Below are 17111 nucleotides of genomic sequence, written 5' to 3'. Positions count from 1 at the left end.
AGTGATCTACTCAGACACCCTCTCTGGCCAACAGCAAGCTGATTGTAGGAGAGTCCTACAACAGTTTCCTGAACTCTTCTCCTTAACCCCTGGTCAGACACACCTGTGTACCCATGATGTGGACACAGGAGACAGCATGCCTGTCAAGAACAAAATCTTTAGACAATCTGACCATGTTAAAGAAAGCATCAAGATGGAAGTCCACAAGATGCTGGAATTGGGAGTAATTGAGCGCTCTGACAGCCCCTGGGCTAGCCCAGTGGTCTTAGTCCCCAAACCTCACACCAAAGATGGAAAGAAAGAGATGAGGTTTTGTGTGGACTACAGAGGGCTCAATTCTGTCACCAAGACAGATGCCCACCCAATTCCAAGAGCTGATGAGCTCATTGATAAATTAGGTGCTGCCAAATTTCTAAGTACCTTTGACTTGACAGCAGGGTACTGGCAAATAAAAATGGCACCTGGAGCAAAAGAAAAGACAGCATTCTCCACACCTGATGGGCATTATCAGTTTACTGTTATGCCCTTTGGTTTAAAGAATGCCCCTGCCACCTTCCAAAGGTTGGTGAATCAAGTCCTTGCTGGCTTGGAGTCCTTTAGCACAGCTTATCTTGATGATATTGCTGTCTTTAGCTCCACCTGGCAGGATCACCTGGTCCACCTGAGAAAGGTTTTGAAGGCTCTGCAATCTGCAGGCCTCTCTATCAAGGCATCCAAATGCCAGATAGGGCAGGGAACTGTGGTTTACTTGGGACACCTTGTAGGTGGAGGCCAAGTTCAGCCACTCCAACCCAAGATCCAGACTATTCTGGACTGGGTAGCTCCAAAAACCCAGACTCAAGTCAGGGCATTCCTTGGCTTGACTGGGTATTACAGGAGGTTTGTGAAGGGATATGGATCCATTGTGACAGCCCTCACTGAACTCACCTCCAAGAAAATGCCCAAGAAAGTGAACTGGACTGTGGAATGCCAACAGGCCTTTGACACCCTGAAACAAGCAATGTGCTCAGCACCAGTTCTAAAAGCTCCAGATTATTCTAAGCAGTTCATTGTGCAGACTGATGCCTCTGAACATGGGATAGGGGCAGTTTTGTCCCAAACCAATGATGATGGCCTTGACCAGCCTGTTGCTTTCATTAGCAGGAGGTTACTCCCCAGGGAGCAGCGTTGGAGTGCCATTGAGAGGGAGGCCTTTGCTGTGGTTTGGTCCCTGAAGAAGCTGAGACCATACCTCTTTGGGACTCACTTCCTAGTTCAAACTGACCACAGACCTCTCAAATGGCTGATGCAAATGAAAGGTGAAAATCCTAAACTGTTGAGGTGGTCCATCTCCCTACAGGGAATGGACTTTATAGTGGAACACAGACCTGGGACTGCCCATGCCAATGCAGATGGCCTTTCCAGGTTCTTCCACTTAGAAAATGAAGACTCTCTTGGGAAAGGTTAGTCTCATCCTCTTTCGTTTGGGGGGGGGGTTGTGTAAGGAAATGCCTCCTTGGCATGGTTGCCCCCTGACTTTTTGCCTTTGCTGATGCTATGTTTACAATTGAAAGTGTGCTGAGGCCTGCTAACCAGGCCCCAGCACCAGTGTTCTTTCCCTAACCTGTACTTTTGTATCCACAATTGGCAGACCCTGGCATCCAGATAAGTCCCTTGTAACTGGTACTTCTAGTACCAAGGGCCCTGATGCCAAGGAAGGTCTCTAAGGGCTGCAGCATGTCTTATGCCACCCTGGAGACCTCTCACTCAGCACAGACACACTGCTTACCAGCTTGTGTGTGCTAGTGAGGACAAAACGAGTAAGTCGACATGGCACTCCCCTCAGGGTGCCATGCCAGCCTCTCACTGCCTATGCAGTATAGGTAAGACACCCCTCTAGCAGGCCTCACAGCCCTAAGGCAGGGTGCACTATACCATAGGTGAGGGTACCAGTGCATGAGCATGGTACCCCTACAGTGTCTAAACAAAACCTTAGACATTGTAAGTGCAGGGTAGCCATAAGAGTATATGGTCTGGGAGTTTGTCAAACACGAACTCCACAGCACCATAATGGCTACACTGAAAACTGGGAAGTTTGGTATCAAACTTCTCAGCACAATAAATGCACACTGATGCCAGTGTACATTTTATTGTAAAATACACCACAGAGGGCACCTTAGAGGTGCCCCCTGAAACTTAACCGACTATCTGTGTAAGCTGACTAGTTTTAGCAGCCTGCCACAAACCGAGACATGTTGCTGGCCCCATGGGGAGAGTGCCTTTGTCACTCTGAGGCCAGTAACAAAGCCTGCACTGGGTGGAGATGCTAACACCTCCCCCAGGCAGGAATTGTCACACCTGGCGGTGAGCCTCAAAGGCTCACCTCCTTTGTGCCAACCCAGCAGGACACTCCAGCTAGTGGAGTTGCCCGCCCCCTCCGGCCAGGCCCCACTTTTGGCGGCAAGGTCGGAGAAAATAATGAGAAAAACAAGGAGGAGTCACTGGCCAGTCAGGACAGCCCCTAAGGTGTCCTGAGCTGAGGTGACTCTAACTTTTAGAAATCCTCCATCTTGCAGATGGAGGATTCCCCCAATAGGGTTAGGATTGTGTCCCCCTCCCCTTGGGAGGAGGCACAAAGAGGGTGTAACCACCCTCAGGGCTAGTAGCCATTGGCTACTAACCCCCCAGACCTAAACACGCCCTTAAATTTAGTATTTAAGGGCTACCCTGAACCCTAGAAAATTAGATTCCTGCAACTACAAGAAGAAGGACTGCCCAGCTGAAAACCCCTGCAGCGGAAGACCAGAAGACGACAACTGCCTTGGCTCCAGAAACTCACCGGCCTGTCTCCTGCCTTGCAAAGATCCTGCTCCAGCGACGCCTTCGAAAGGGACCAGCGACCTCGACATCCTCTGAGGACTGCCCCTGCTTCGAAAAGACAAGAAACTCCCGAGGACAGCGGACCTGCTCCAAGAAAAGCTGCAACTTTGTTTCCAGCAGCTTTAAAGAACCCTGCAAGCTCCCCGCAAGAAGCGTGAGACTTGCAACACTGCACCCGGCGACCCCGACTCGGCTGGTGGCGATCCAACACCTCAGGAGGGACCCCAGGACTACTCTAAGACTGTGAGTACAAAAACCTGTCCCCCCTGAGCCCCCACAGCGCCGCCTGCAGAGAGAATCCCGAGGCTTCCCCTGACCGCGACTCTTTGAATCCTAAGTCCCGACACCTGGGAGAGACCCTGCACCCGCAGCCCCCAGGACCCGAAGGACCGGACTTTCACTGGAGGAGTGACCCCCAGGAGTCCCTCTCCCTTGCCCAAGTGGAGGCTTCCCCGAGGAACCCCCCCCTTGCCTTCCTGCAGCGCTGAAGAGATCCCTAGATCTCCCATTGACTTCCATTACAAACCCGACGCTTGTTTCTACACTGCACCCGGCCGCCCCCGCGCTGCTGAGGGTGAAATTTCTGTGTGGGCTTGTGTCCCCCCCCGGTGCCCTACAAAACCCCTCTGGTCTGCCCTCCGAAGACGCGGGTACTTACCTACAAGCAGACCGGAACCGGGGCACCCCCTTCTCTCCATTCTAGCCTATGTGTTTTGGGCACCACTTTGAACTCTGCACCTGACCGGCCCTGAGCTGCTGGTGTGGTGACTTTGGGGTTGCTCTGAACCCCCAACGGTGGGCTACCTTGGACCAAGAACTAAGCCCTGTAAGTGTCTTACTTACCTGGTTAACCTAACAAATACTTACCTCCCCTAGGAACTGTGAAAATTGCACTAAGTGTCCACTTTTAAAACAGCTATCTGTGAATAACTTGAAAAGTATACATGCAATTTTGATGATTTGAAGTTCCTAAAGTACTTACCTGCAATACCTTTCGAATGAGATATTACATGTAGAATTTGAACCTGTGGTTCTTAAAATAAACTAAGAAAAGATATTTTTCTATACAAAAACCTATTGGCTGGATTTGTCTCTGAGTGTGTGTACCTCATTTATTGTCTATGTGTATGTACAACAAATGCTTAACACTACTCCTTGGATAAGCCTACTGCTCGACCACACTACCACAAAATAGAGCATTAGTATTATCTCTTTTTGCCACTATCTTACCTCTAAGGGGAACCCTTGGACTCTGTGCATACTATTCCTTACTTTGAAATAGTGCATACAGAGCCAACTTCCTACATTGGTGGATCAGCGGTGGGGTACAAGACTTTGCATTTGCTGGACTACTCAGCCAATACCTGATCACACGACAAATTCCAAAATTGTCATTAGAAATTCATTTTTGCAATTTGAAATTTTTCTAAATTCTTAAAAGTCCTGCTAGGGCCTTGTGTGTTAAGTCCCTGTTTAGCATTGTCTTTTAGAGTTTAAAAGTTTGTTAAAAGTTTGAAATTAGATTCTAGAAACAGTTTTAGATTCTTTAAAAAGTCTTCCAACTCTTAGCAAAATAATGTCTGATACAGAGATGAATGTGGTGGAACTCGACACCACACCTTACCTCCATCTTAAGATGAGGGAGCTAAGGTCTCTCTGTAATATCAAAAAAATAACCATTGGCTCCAGACCTACCAAAATTCAGCTCCAGGAGCTGTTGGCAGAGTTTGAAAAAGCCAACCCCTCTGATGATGACATCACAGAGGAAGAAATTAGTGACTTGGAGGCCAATGTCCCTCCTCCAGTCCTAAATAGGGAGAACAGGACCCCTCAAGTCCTGTCTCCAACTGTGTTAGTCAGAAATAGTGAGTCCCTCACAGGAGGGTCCCACATTTCTGAAATCACTGAGGATGCTCTCAGTGAAGATGACCTCCTGTTAGCCAGGATGGCCAAAAGATTGGCTTTAGAGAGACAGCTCCTAGCCATAGAAAGGGAAAGACAAGAGATGGGCCTAGGACCCATCAATGGTGGCTGCAATATAAATAGGGTCAGAGATTCTCCTGACATGTTAAAAATCCCCAAAGGGATTGTGACAAAATTTGAAGATGGTGATGACATCACCAAGTGGTTCACAGCTTTTGAGAGGGCTTGTGTAACCAGAAAAGTGAACAGATCTCACTGGGGTGCTCTCCTTTGGGAAATGTTCACTGGAAAGTGTAGGGATAGACTCCTCACACTCTCTGGAAAAGATGCAGAATCTTATGACCTCATGAAGGGTACCCTGATTGAGGGCTTTGGATTCTCCACTGAGGAGTACAGGATTAGGTTCAGGGGGGCTCAAAAATCCTCGAGCCAGACCTGGGTTGACTTTGTTGACTACTCAGTGAAAACACTAGATGGTTGGATTCAAGGCAGTGGTGTAAGTAATTATGATGGGCTGTACAATTTATTTGTGAAAGAACACCTGTTAAGTAATTGTTTCAATGATAAACTGCATCAGCATCTGGTAGACCTAGGACCAATTTCTCCCCAAGAATTGGGAAAGAAGGCGGACCATTGGGTCAAGACAAGGGTGTCCAAGACTTCAACAGGGGGTGACCAAAAGAAAGGGGTCACAAAGACTCCCCAGGGGAAGGGTGATGAGACAACCAAAACTAAAAATAGTAAAGAGTCTTCTACAGGCCCCCAAAAACCTGCACAGGAGGGTGGGCCCAGAGCCTCTTCACAAAACAATGGGTACAAGGGTAAAAACTTTGATCCCAAAAAGGCCTGGTGTCATAGCTGTAAACAGCATGGGCACCAAACTGGAGACAAGGCCTGTCCCAAGAAAGGTTCCACTCCAAACTCCCATCCAGGTAACACTGGTATGGCTAGTCTCCAAGTGGGATCAACAGTGTGCCCAGAGCAAATCAGGGTCCACACTGAAGCTATTCTAGTTTCTGAGGGTGGGGTGGATTTAGCCACACTAGCTGTCTGGCCGCCTAACATGCAAAAATACAGACAGCAACTCTTAATTAATGGGACTAGAATAGAGGGCCTGAGGGATACAGGTGCCAGTGTCACCATGGTGACGGAGAAACTGGTTTCCCCTGGCCAATACCTGACTGGAAAAACTTACACAGTCACCAACGCTGACAATCAGAGAAAAGTACATCCCATGGCAATGGTTACTTTAGAATGGGGAGGGGTCAATGGCCTGAAACAGGTGGTGGTCTCCTCAAATATCCCAGTGGACTGTCTGCTTGGAAATGACCTGGAGTCCTCAGCATGGGCTGAGGTAGAACTAAAAACCCATGCAGCAATGCTGGGTATCCCTGAACTGGTGTGTGTGAAAACAAGAGCACAATGCAAGGCACAGGGTGAACAAGTAGAGCTGGAGTCTGGAAGAATGGCCCAGCCTACCAAGAGAACAGGAAAGTCAGTTGGGAAACCAACTACAACACAGCAAAAGAAAGGGAACCTCTCTTCTCAGGAAGAAGTTCTGCCCTCTGAGGGAACTGAGCCTTTGGAGCTTGAACCTTATCAGGTTGAGCTCTTAGGCCCAGGGGGACCCTCAAGGGAAGAGCTGTGTAAGGGACAAGAAACCTGTCCCTCTCTTGAAGGCCTTAGGAGCAAGCTGCTGAAGAGTCCAAGGGCAAGAAAACTGGAACCCATAGGGTCTATTGGGAAGATGGACTCCTGTACACTGAGGCCAGAGACCCCAAACCTGGTGCCACTAGGAGAGTGGTAGTGCCTCAGCTGTTCAGAGAGTTCATCCTAACATTGGCCCATGACATTCCCCTTGCTGGACATTTGGGACAAACCAAGACGTGGGAGAGGTTAGTCAACCACTTCTACTGGCCCAATATGTCCAACATGGTTAAGGAGTTTTGCCTCTCCTGCCCCACCTGCCAAGCCAGTGGTAAGACAGGTGGGCACCCAAAGGCCCCCCTCATTCCACTTCCAGTGGTGGGGGTCCCCTTTGAAAGAGTGGGTGTGGACATAGTTGGTCCACTGGAACCTCCCACAGCCTCAGGAAATATGTATATCCTGGTAGTAGTGGATCATGCTACCAGGTATCCTGAAGCTATTCCCCTTAGGTCAACTACTGCCCCTGCAGTAGCCAAGGCCCTCATTGGCATCTTTACCAGAGTGGGTTTCCCTAAGGAGGTGGTGTCTGACAGAGGTACCAACTTCATGTCAGCATACCTAAAGCACATGTGGAATGAGTGTGGAGTGACTTATAAATTCACTACACCATACCATCCACAAACTAATGGCTTGGTTGAGAGATTCAACAAGACATTAAAAGGCATGATCATGGGGCTCCCAGAAAAACTCAAAAGGAGATGGGATGTCCTCTTGCCATGCCTGCTTTTCGCTTACAGAGAGGTGCCACAGAAGGGAGTAGGATTCTCACCCTTTGAACTTCTGTTTGGTCATCCTGTAAGGGGACTACTTGCCCTTGTTAAAGAAGGCTGGGAGAGACCTCTCCATGAGCCTAAACAGGACATAGTGGACTATGTACTTGGCCTTTGCTCTAGAATGGCAGAGTACATGGAAAAGGCAACCAAAAACCTTGAGGCCAGCCAACAGCTCCAGAAGTTTTGGTATGACCAAAAGGCTGCACTGGTTGAGTTCCAACCAGGGCAGAAAGTCTGGGTTCTGGAGCCTGTGGCTCCCAGGGCACTCCAGGACAAATGGAGTGGCCCTTACCCAGTACTAGAAAGGAAGAGTCAGGTCACCTACCTGGTGGACCTGGGCACAAGCAGGAGCCCCAAGAGGGTGATCCATGTGAACCGCCTTAAGCTCTTCCATGACAGGGCTGATGTGAATCTGTTGATGGTAACAGATGAGGATCAGGAGGCAGAGAGTGAACCTCTCCCTGATCTTCTGTCATCAGACCCAAAAGATGGCACAGTAGATGGAGTGATCTACTCAGACACCCTCTCTGGCCAACAGCAAGCTGATTGTAGGAGAGTCCTACAACAGTTTCCTGAACTCTTCTCCTTAACCCCTGGTCAGACACACCTGTGTACCCATGATGTGGACACAGGAGACAGCATGCCTGTCAAGAACAAAATCTTTAGACAATCTGACCATGTTAAAGAAAGCATCAAGATGGAAGTCCACAAGATGCTGGAATTGGGAGTAATTGAGCGCTCTGACAGCCCCTGGGCTAGCCCAGTGGTCTTAGTCCCCAAACCTCACACCAAAGATGGAAAGAAAGAGATGAGGTTTTGTGTGGACTACAGAGGGCTCAATTCTGTCACCAAGACAGATGCCCACCCAATTCCAAGAGCTGATGAGCTCATTGATAAATTAGGTGCTGCCAAATTTCTAAGTACCTTTGACTTGACAGCAGGGTACTGGCAAATAAAAATGGCACCTGGAGCAAAAGAAAAGACAGCATTCTCCACACCTGATGGGCATTATCAGTTTACTGTTATGCCCTTTGGTTTAAAGAATGCCCCTGCCACCTTCCAAAGGTTGGTGAATCAAGTCCTTGCTGGCTTGGAGTCCTTTAGCACAGCTTATCTTGATGATATTGCTGTCTTTAGCTCCACCTGGCAGGATCACCTGGTCCACCTGAGAAAGGTTTTGAAGGCTCTGCAATCTGCAGGCCTCTCTATCAAGGCATCCAAATGCCAGATAGGGCAGGGAACTGTGGTTTACTTGGGACACCTTGTAGGTGGAGGCCAAGTTCAGCCACTCCAACCCAAGATCCAGACTATTCTGGACTGGGTAGCTCCAAAAACCCAGACTCAAGTCAGGGTATTCCTTGGCTTGACTGGGTATTACAGGAGGTTTGTGAAGGGATATGGATCCATTGTGACAGCCCTCACTGAACTCACCTCCAAGAAAATGCCCAAGAAAGTGAACTGGACTGTGGAATGCCAACAGGCCTTTGACACCCTGAAACAAGCAATGTGCTCAGCACCAGTTCTAAAAGCTCCAGATTATTCTAAGCAGTTCATTGTGCAGACTGATGCCTCTGAACATGGGATAGGGGCAGTTTTGTCCCAAACCAATGATGATGGCCTTGACCAGCCTGTTGCTTTCATTAGCAGGAGGTTACTCCCCAGGGAGCAGCGTTGGAGTGCCATTGAGAGGGAGGCCTTTGCTGTGGTTTGGTACCTGAAGAAGCTGAGACCATACCTCTTTGGGACTCACTTCCTAGTTCAAACTGACCACAGACCTCTCAAATGGCTGATGCAAATGAAAGGTGAAAATCCTAAACTGTTGAGGTGGTCCATCTCCCTACAGGGAATGGACTTTATAGTGGAACACAGACCTGGGACTGCCCATGCCAATGCAGATGGCCTTTCCAGGTTCTTCCACTTAGAAAATGAAGACTCTCTTGGGAAAGGTTAGTCTCATCCTCTTTCGTTTGGGGGGGGGGTTGTGTAAGGAAATGCCTCCTTGGCATGGTTGCCCCCTGACTTTTTGCCTTTGCTGATGCTATGTTTACAATTGAAAGTGTGCTGAGGCCTGCTAACCAGGCCCCAGCACCAGTGTTCTTTCCCTAACCTGTACTTTTGTATCCACAATTGGCAGACCCTGGCATCCAGATAAGTCCCTTGTAACTGGTACTTCTAGTACCAAGGGCCCTGATGCCAAGGAAGGTCTCTAAGGGCTGCAGCATGTCTTATGCCACCCTGGAGACCTCTCACTCAGCACAGACACACTGCTTACCAGCTTGTGTGTGCTAGTGAGGACAAAACGAGTAAGTCGACATGGCACTCCCCTCAGGGTGCCATGCCAGCCTCTCACTGCCTATGCAGTATAGGTAAGACACCCCTCTAGCAGGCCTCACAGCCCTAAGGCAGGGTGCACTATACCATAGGTGAGGGTACCAGTGCATGAGCATGGTACCCCTACAGTGTCTAAACAAAACCTTAGACATTGTAAGTGCAGGGTAGCCATAAGAGTATATGGTCTGGGAGTTTGTCAAACACGAACTCCACAGCACCATAATGGCTACACTGAAAACTGGGAAGTTTGGTATCAAACTTCTCAGCACAATAAATGCACACTGATGCCAGTGTACATTTTATTGTAAAATACACCACAGAGGGCACCTTAGAGGTGCCCCCTGAAACTTAACCGACTATCTGTGTAAGCTGACTAGTTTTAGCAGCCTGCCACAAACCGAGACATGTTGCTGGCCCCATGGGGAGAGTGCCTTTGTCACTCTGAGGCCAGTAACAAAGCCTGCACTGGGTGGAGATGCTAACACCTCCCCCAGGCAGGAATTGTCACACCTGGCGGTGAGCCTCAAAGGCTCACCTCCTTTGTGCCAACCCAGCAGGACACTCCAGCTAGTGGAGTTGCCCGCCCCCTCCGGCCAGGCCCCACTTTTGGCGGCAAGGTCGGAGAAAATAATGAGAAAAACAAGGAGGAGTCACTGGCCAGTCAGGACAGCCCCTAAGGTGTCCTGAGCTGAGGTGACTCTAACTTTTAGAAATCCTCCATCTTGCAGATGGAGGATTCCCCCAATAGGGTTAGGATTGTGTCCCCCTCCCCTTGGGAGGAGGCACAAAGAGGGTGTAACCACCCTCAGGGCTAGTAGCCATTGGCTACTAACCCCCCAGACCTAAACACGCCCTTAAATTTAGTATTTAAGGGCTACCCTGAACCCTAGAAAATTAGATTCCTGCAACTACAAGAAGAAGGACTGCCCAGCTGAAAACCCCTGCAGCGGAAGACCAGAAGACGACAACTGCCTTGGCTCCAGAAACTCACCGGCCTGTCTCCTGCCTTGCAAAGATCCTGCTCCAGCGACGCCTTCGAAAGGGACCAGCGACCTCGACATCCTCTGAGGACTGCCCCTGCTTCGAAAAGACAAGAAACTCCCGAGGACAGCGGACCTGCTCCAAGAAAAGCTGCAACTTTGTTTCCAGCAGCTTTAAAGAACCCTGCAAGCTCCCCGCAAGAAGCGTGAGACTTGCAACACTGCACCCGGCGACCCCGACTCGGCTGGTGGCGATCCAACACCTCAGGAGGGACCCCAGGACTACTCTAAGACTGTGAGTACAAAAACCTGTCCCCCCTGAGCCCCCACAGCGCCGCCTGCAGAGAGAATCCCGAGGCTTCCCCTGACCGCGACTCTTTGAATCCTAAGTCCCGACACCTGGGAGAGACCCTGCACCCGCAGCCCCCAGGACCCGAAGGACCGGACTTTCACTGGAGGAGTGACCCCCAGGAGTCCCTCTCCCTTGACCAAGTGGAGGCTTCCCCGAGGAACCCCCCCCTTGCCTTCCTGCAGCGCTGAAGAGATCCCTAGATCTCCCATTGACTTCCATTACAAACCCGACGCTTGTTTCTACACTGCACCCGGCCGCCCCCGCGCTGCTGAGGGTGAAATTTCTGTGTGGGCTTGTGTCCCCCCCGGTGCCCTACAAAACCCCTCTGGTCTGCCCTCCGAAGACGCGGGTACTTACCTACAAGCAGACCGGAACCGGGGCACCCCCTTCTCTCCATTCTAGCCTATGTGTTTTGGGCACCACTTTGAACTCTGCACCTGACCGGCCCTGAGCTGCTGGTGTGGTGACTTTGGGGTTGCTCTGAACCCCCAACGGTGGGCTACCTTGGACCAAGAACTAAGCCCTGTAAGTGTCTTACTTACCTGGTTAACCTAACAAATACTTACCTCCCCTAGGAACTGTGAAAATTGCACTGTGTCCACTTTTAAAACAGCTATCTGTGAATAACTTGAAAAGTATACATGCAATTTTGATGATTTGAAGTTCCTAAAGTACTTACCTGCAATACCTTTCGAATGAGATATTACATGTAGAATTTGAACCTGTGGTTCTTAAAATAAACTAAGAAAAGATATTTTTCTATACAAAAACCTATTGGCTGGATTTGTCTCTGAGTGTGTGTACCTCATTTATTGTCTATGTGTATGTACAACAAATGCTTAACACTACTCCTTGGATAAGCCTACTGCTCGACCACACTACCACAAAATAGAGCATTAGTATTATCTCTTTTTGCCACTATCTTACCTCTAAGGGGAACCCTTGGACTCTGTGCATACTATTCCTTACTTTGAAATAGTGCATACAGAGCCAACTTCCTACACCTTGCAACACATTTTGCTGCATTTCTAGAACACATTTGAACCGTTTGAACTAGAAGCCAATTTATTTTCTGCAAAACAGGCAGATGATGATGGATTATGTGGCAGTTGTGCCAGACCTATAATTATGTGAAAACCACTGTGGCTGCACAATCGCATAATTCCAGTGGCTCTGCGTACAGTGGTCACAATTTAAAACTAGTACCATAATTCATAGTGAATTTCAATTCGACTTACCTCATTAAGTGCAAATTGCTCCCCACCACTTTCCTGAATCATTAAACGCGTTTACAAAAAGAGGTTTAGCAGTCCCAGATGCTGCTTTATCAATTTGGAGGGTTAGCAAATGCTAAAACCCTTTGTGCATCGGGCCCATAGTGCTCTAAACTACAATTAAATTCTATGCATCTTAGTTTAGAACAGCTACCGGGCATGCGCGCACTGGCGGACTGCTAGGACATGATACCGTAGGTGGCAGTGGGCATAGACTCTGTGGGTGCCCTCCTTCAGGAAGGGGCTTTCATGTCCTATGCAAAGGTTATGGACAATTATGACATTGGTGCGGACCACTTATTAACTTATCACATCATGCAACACCTAGTGATACCTGGATGGTTGGTGACACGGAGCCACCCCATATCACTATTCTACAATCCCTCCTCATGTATGGAGGGCACCGTCAACCGTTTGTATTTCAGCATTAACCACTGCCGACCTAGTAGATGTCGAGAAGGCGCTAACTCTGGAACGACATGCTCCCACAACCACTGACAGCTAAGACCTGGACACATGCTCTCCATAAAGTGAAGGAAGTATCTTGGAATTCTAGATTCATTTTCACGCAATTCAGCTAAATTCATCATGTCTATCTATCGCCCCAGAGCATAAGGCGTATGTTCTTCCCGACACGTTGCAGAGGCTGGATTGTATAATATGGTTTGGGACTGCCCCCACCCTTACAGCAACTGGCAGGGGTCAAAATCACATCCACAATGGTGGAGTTGACAGATCGTACACTTACTCCCTCTCCTGAATGCTGCCTTCTTGGACTTTGTTCCAAAGCTAAAGATGACAAACCTTTGCTCAGATTGATTGACCTTGTGGTCATGTTATTGAAACGCCAAATTGCAATGCAGTAGAAGGCACCTGCAGTTCCGTGGGAGTAACGGGATGCGGAAATTGGGAGACCTACATAGTGCAAATAGAAGCCAAAAATGACACCCTTCACCCCCCACCACCACCACCACCTTTAGGGAATTCCAGACACCTCATGAAAGCTTTAACATGCATAGACCACATATTGTACTTCCAGTTTCCTAGCTCTAAGGGGCTCAAGTAACCACCTGTCCTGGGACACGGTGCCAGGGCTCTATGAACTCTCTTTACCACGGTCTGCCCCTTCGAGCATCTCTGTAAAGCTGAGTGTCCCCCGAACTCCCCCACCACGACACCTAATGAGCGCTCCCCTCCCCCCCACACCTCACTCACGGTAATATTAAACACATGTGATATTGTCAATGATGGATTGTTACCCCTCTTGTACTTTGATTGTGTTCGAAATGTCCCTGTATTACATGTATAATTCTGTGCTGCAAATATTTTCTTCTGGTTTCACTGTTGTTGCTACTGTGAAATAATAAAAACAAGGAAAACAATTCTGCATCTCTTGATGCGAACTTGAGTTTTCCTGCAGTTATTATTAGTTCTGTTTCCCTAAAACTGAACTCCGATACCACGGCTCTAGATCCCCCAACTGCTGCTGTGAGAGAAATAACATTGTCAGTGTCTTCTGGTTTTACTTGGTGCTCAAAATCGCTCGTAGTGGTTGGTTACTGCACTAAGCTTGTATTTACAGAAGTGGCCGTTTGGATTCCACTGAAATTTACTTCCATATCATTGGCCACATGTAGTGCCTTATACTTAACTTCATTACAGTGTAGGTCTTCATATTGAACTCTTAATTCACAGTGTTATCGCTGCAATAAACTCAGTTTCACTGCTAGTATGTTAATGTACCTCTCTAAATTTGGAAGACCTGCCCATGTATTCTTTGTTATGAAGTTGGTGCAAAGAATGCTTTTTTCCATTTTGCCTCACCAAATGGGTACTTTCTAGCTTAATTTTCACATTTGGTTTAACCTGTGAAAATCTGTACAATGTTTAGAATTTAAATAAACCATGTTTTCTTTACAATTATGGAAAGTTGAACTGAGTGATTGGATCTGTATTCAATCTTGAATCTCTGAAATAGAATTTAGTATTCCAAGTGGTGCTCTTCATCTTGCAGTATTCTGGTGCATACTTCTGCTTGTATCTTGTCTGATTGGCAGGACGTAAGTGCTGAGGGTGAAGAATTTGCTTGGCCTGGCAAGGTCAATCCTGCTATTCCCTTGATCCTTTTTTAATGCCATCACGGATAATCTCTGTTGCCTTCCATTCCAAACTCCCTTTCCTTTTAGTAGCTGACGTGTTACTGATGCATGTATGAAAGAGTAATGCCAGGATAAAAATCTGTATCTTTCGAAGTGTTGACAAGGGTAGCTAGGCATGGTCCATGGCACTGTTCTGTAGTGAATACTAATGTGAATACAATGTAGACATTTTGTGGGAAGCGGAGGTATGGGAAAATAATATAATCAATGGACAGAATGCACCCTAAATGTATCCCCTGCTTCTTCAACATGTCTATTGTGTACATATATTTCATGATCGTTGTAAGAGGCCAGAATGCTTTTTTCAGTCATTGTCCATAAACAGTTTGTTCACTATCCATGCTTACCAAAGTTTCTTGTGTGTGGCATGCATGCATTCCATCTCCTCAATTTGAATTGCTAATCAGTTCAAATTTTTAAATGTTGCCTCACGAGAAAGTGAATGACGTTTCATATTCTCATTTTGCATGCTTTTGTTCCTTGCCTTCTCTATTGCTATAGGGCCAAATCCAACCTTGACACCAAACAAATATGATTATTTGCAGTAAAATTGATGTCCCACTGTATATATTTATTTATTAGCAGGAAGTGAGCTGAAAATAGGACAGTATCTGAATTGTCTGATAGAAGAAGTAAAGGACCATGGGAGGATTGTCTGTCTGTCAGTCAACCAGTCAGATGTGATGGCAGCTCTAGCAACCAAAGAACAGAAGTGGACTCTGCAGAACCTATTGCCAGGGCTGGTTGTCAAAAGCCAAATCCAAAAGGTAAGTATGTTTCTCTTAATGGTAGGTAGAGTGCAATTTTAAAACTGAACTTTTAACAATTCAGTTTTTATACTTATTTGTTGCCATCTTTGTTTCTGAACATTGCTGGATTACGCTACGAATGCACCACAATCCTAATTGTAAACAGTACCTCATTGTCTTATTCAACTTCCCACTGATAGATTAGCATCTGAAATGACCCTACAGATGCACTGTATTGTACTGTGGTCCGATTCATCTTTGAACTTATTTAACTGAGTATGCAGTGGCTGAAGTATGTTGCTGACACATGAGGGTTTGGATAAATTCCAAGGTACTGTGCCACTTTCTTTTGAAGCAGTATGTTTCCTCATCAGTTCTGAAGACCAGAGACCTCTGATATGAGATAAACAAAGTACTTGTAATAAGAGTCTTGGCCACTGTCACTACCTGCAAATTCATTGCATAACATTGGCAATCACCGGAAAGACCACCCAATAGTAAATGGAAAGGTTGGGGTTGGAATACTGGTCTAGGGGGTTGTCATACCAGCTGAGGAATTGAGTGGGTGGTCCATAAAAAACCCATTGCAGACTAATGGGTGGAAGTTCTGACTACCTGCATTGATACAGATGGCTGAATGCCTCTGTAATGCCTTGTGCTGTAACTCTGTGGGGATGCAGCCCTCCAGTCCTTGCTTACTTGCTGATTATTGATCTAACAGCAGCATCTAGATGTCACTGGAGCATGTATTTGCTAAACCTTTTGATGCTACTGGTGAGTGAACAGTTGTTAACAATAAGGACCATATTTATAATCAAGTGACGCAGCACAGCGCAGCAATTTACCTGCGCTGTGTCACAGGAAAGGGCAGGAATGTGCTGTATTTAAGACTACAGCACATTCCTACGTTTGTCCCTTTGCGGACGCTGTTTTGGCGGCCTAGCTTCAATGCAGGCACTCTTGCACCATGGTGCAAGAGAGCCTCTGTTGTAAGGAGGATTGTTTTGTGGAGTAAAGGGCCCCTTCCCACATGAAAACAATCCCCTTAGGTATATTCCTCTTGATATGTGTGCTGCAAAATGCAGCACAAAGAGAAAGTAATAAAATATATTTCTCCTTGTTACGCCTCACCTTGGGAGGCGCAGGTTTTTGACACATTACCAGGTCTACCACTTCTGATAATTCTGAGAATGCGCCAAAATCCATGGATGTTGCATTGGAACATCTTAGAAACACCCATGGGACACTTCCCTGGGGCAGAGTAATGCACGGCAGCAATTTGTGCTGCGTTGCTTTAATCCAATTTTATGAAGCCACTCAGGGCCACGCAAAGTGGCCTTACGTGGCTTCATAAATCTCATTTTGGGCTTGCGTTGCTCTTGCACCAGGTTGCGTGGTGCAAGAGTGACACAGCAGGGCTCATAAATGCTCACTTATGTTTTTTGGTCAATGTGTGCTGTAAAAATGGTCTGCTATTATGAGTAGTTGGAATGAGACCATCCTAGGTAATATCGTGAGCATTCATTTTTATGTATAGCTTGTTTGTGAACAGTTCTCCAGTGGTGAGCAGCACAAGTATGTAGCTGTGCATTTGGTACCCAACTACGAGAATGTTTGTTAAATAATCGAAGATCTTATAAAAACATGTTTAAAAAAACGATTTGATATGTGTTGGCAAGTTTATATTCCTTCTCTAAGATTATTTTTTATTTGTTTCAGGTCTCCCCTGATGGAATAACTCTATCCTTCCTTTCTTTCATGGGAACTGTTGACTTTCTGCATTTAGATCCGAAAAGATCCAATGGATATCAGAAAGATCAAATGGTGAGTGAGGAAAGTGACTTGCCTTTACAAATTAGCAAACCTTTGTTAGGGGACCATTTCACTTTCTAATTTGACATTGCTTATTTGCTGAAAGCATTAACAGTTCAGTGATTAATTTGCCGTGCATCTCAGCATTTTTTTAAATTAAGGGCCTCATGTACAAAGATTTTAAATAAGAAA

The 17111-nt window shown here is 47.0% G+C and overlaps 1 protein-coding gene across 1 annotated transcript in view; it reads left to right on the top strand.

Annotated features, from left to right (window-relative positions):
- PDCD11 (programmed cell death 11) overlaps positions 1–17111 on the top strand; it is a 345954-nt gene that overhangs the window by 127233 nt on the left and 201610 nt on the right. Inside the window, exons 7-8 of the mRNA XM_069242225.1 lie at positions 14944–15125; positions 16827–16931. Coding sequence (XP_069098326.1) covers positions 14944–15125; positions 16827–16931 — 287 coding nt within the window. The remainder of the gene's footprint in view (positions 1–14943; positions 15126–16826; positions 16932–17111) is intronic.

The sequence above is a fragment of the Pleurodeles waltl genome, chromosome 6 (assembly GCF_031143425.1).
Source record: "Pleurodeles waltl isolate 20211129_DDA chromosome 6, aPleWal1.hap1.20221129, whole genome shotgun sequence".
In the NCBI taxonomy this organism is placed as follows: Eukaryota; Metazoa; Chordata; class Amphibia; order Caudata; family Salamandridae; genus Pleurodeles; species Pleurodeles waltl.
The sequence above is the reverse complement of the archived record's forward strand: the minus strand, read 5'-3'. Positions and strand labels throughout refer to the sequence as shown.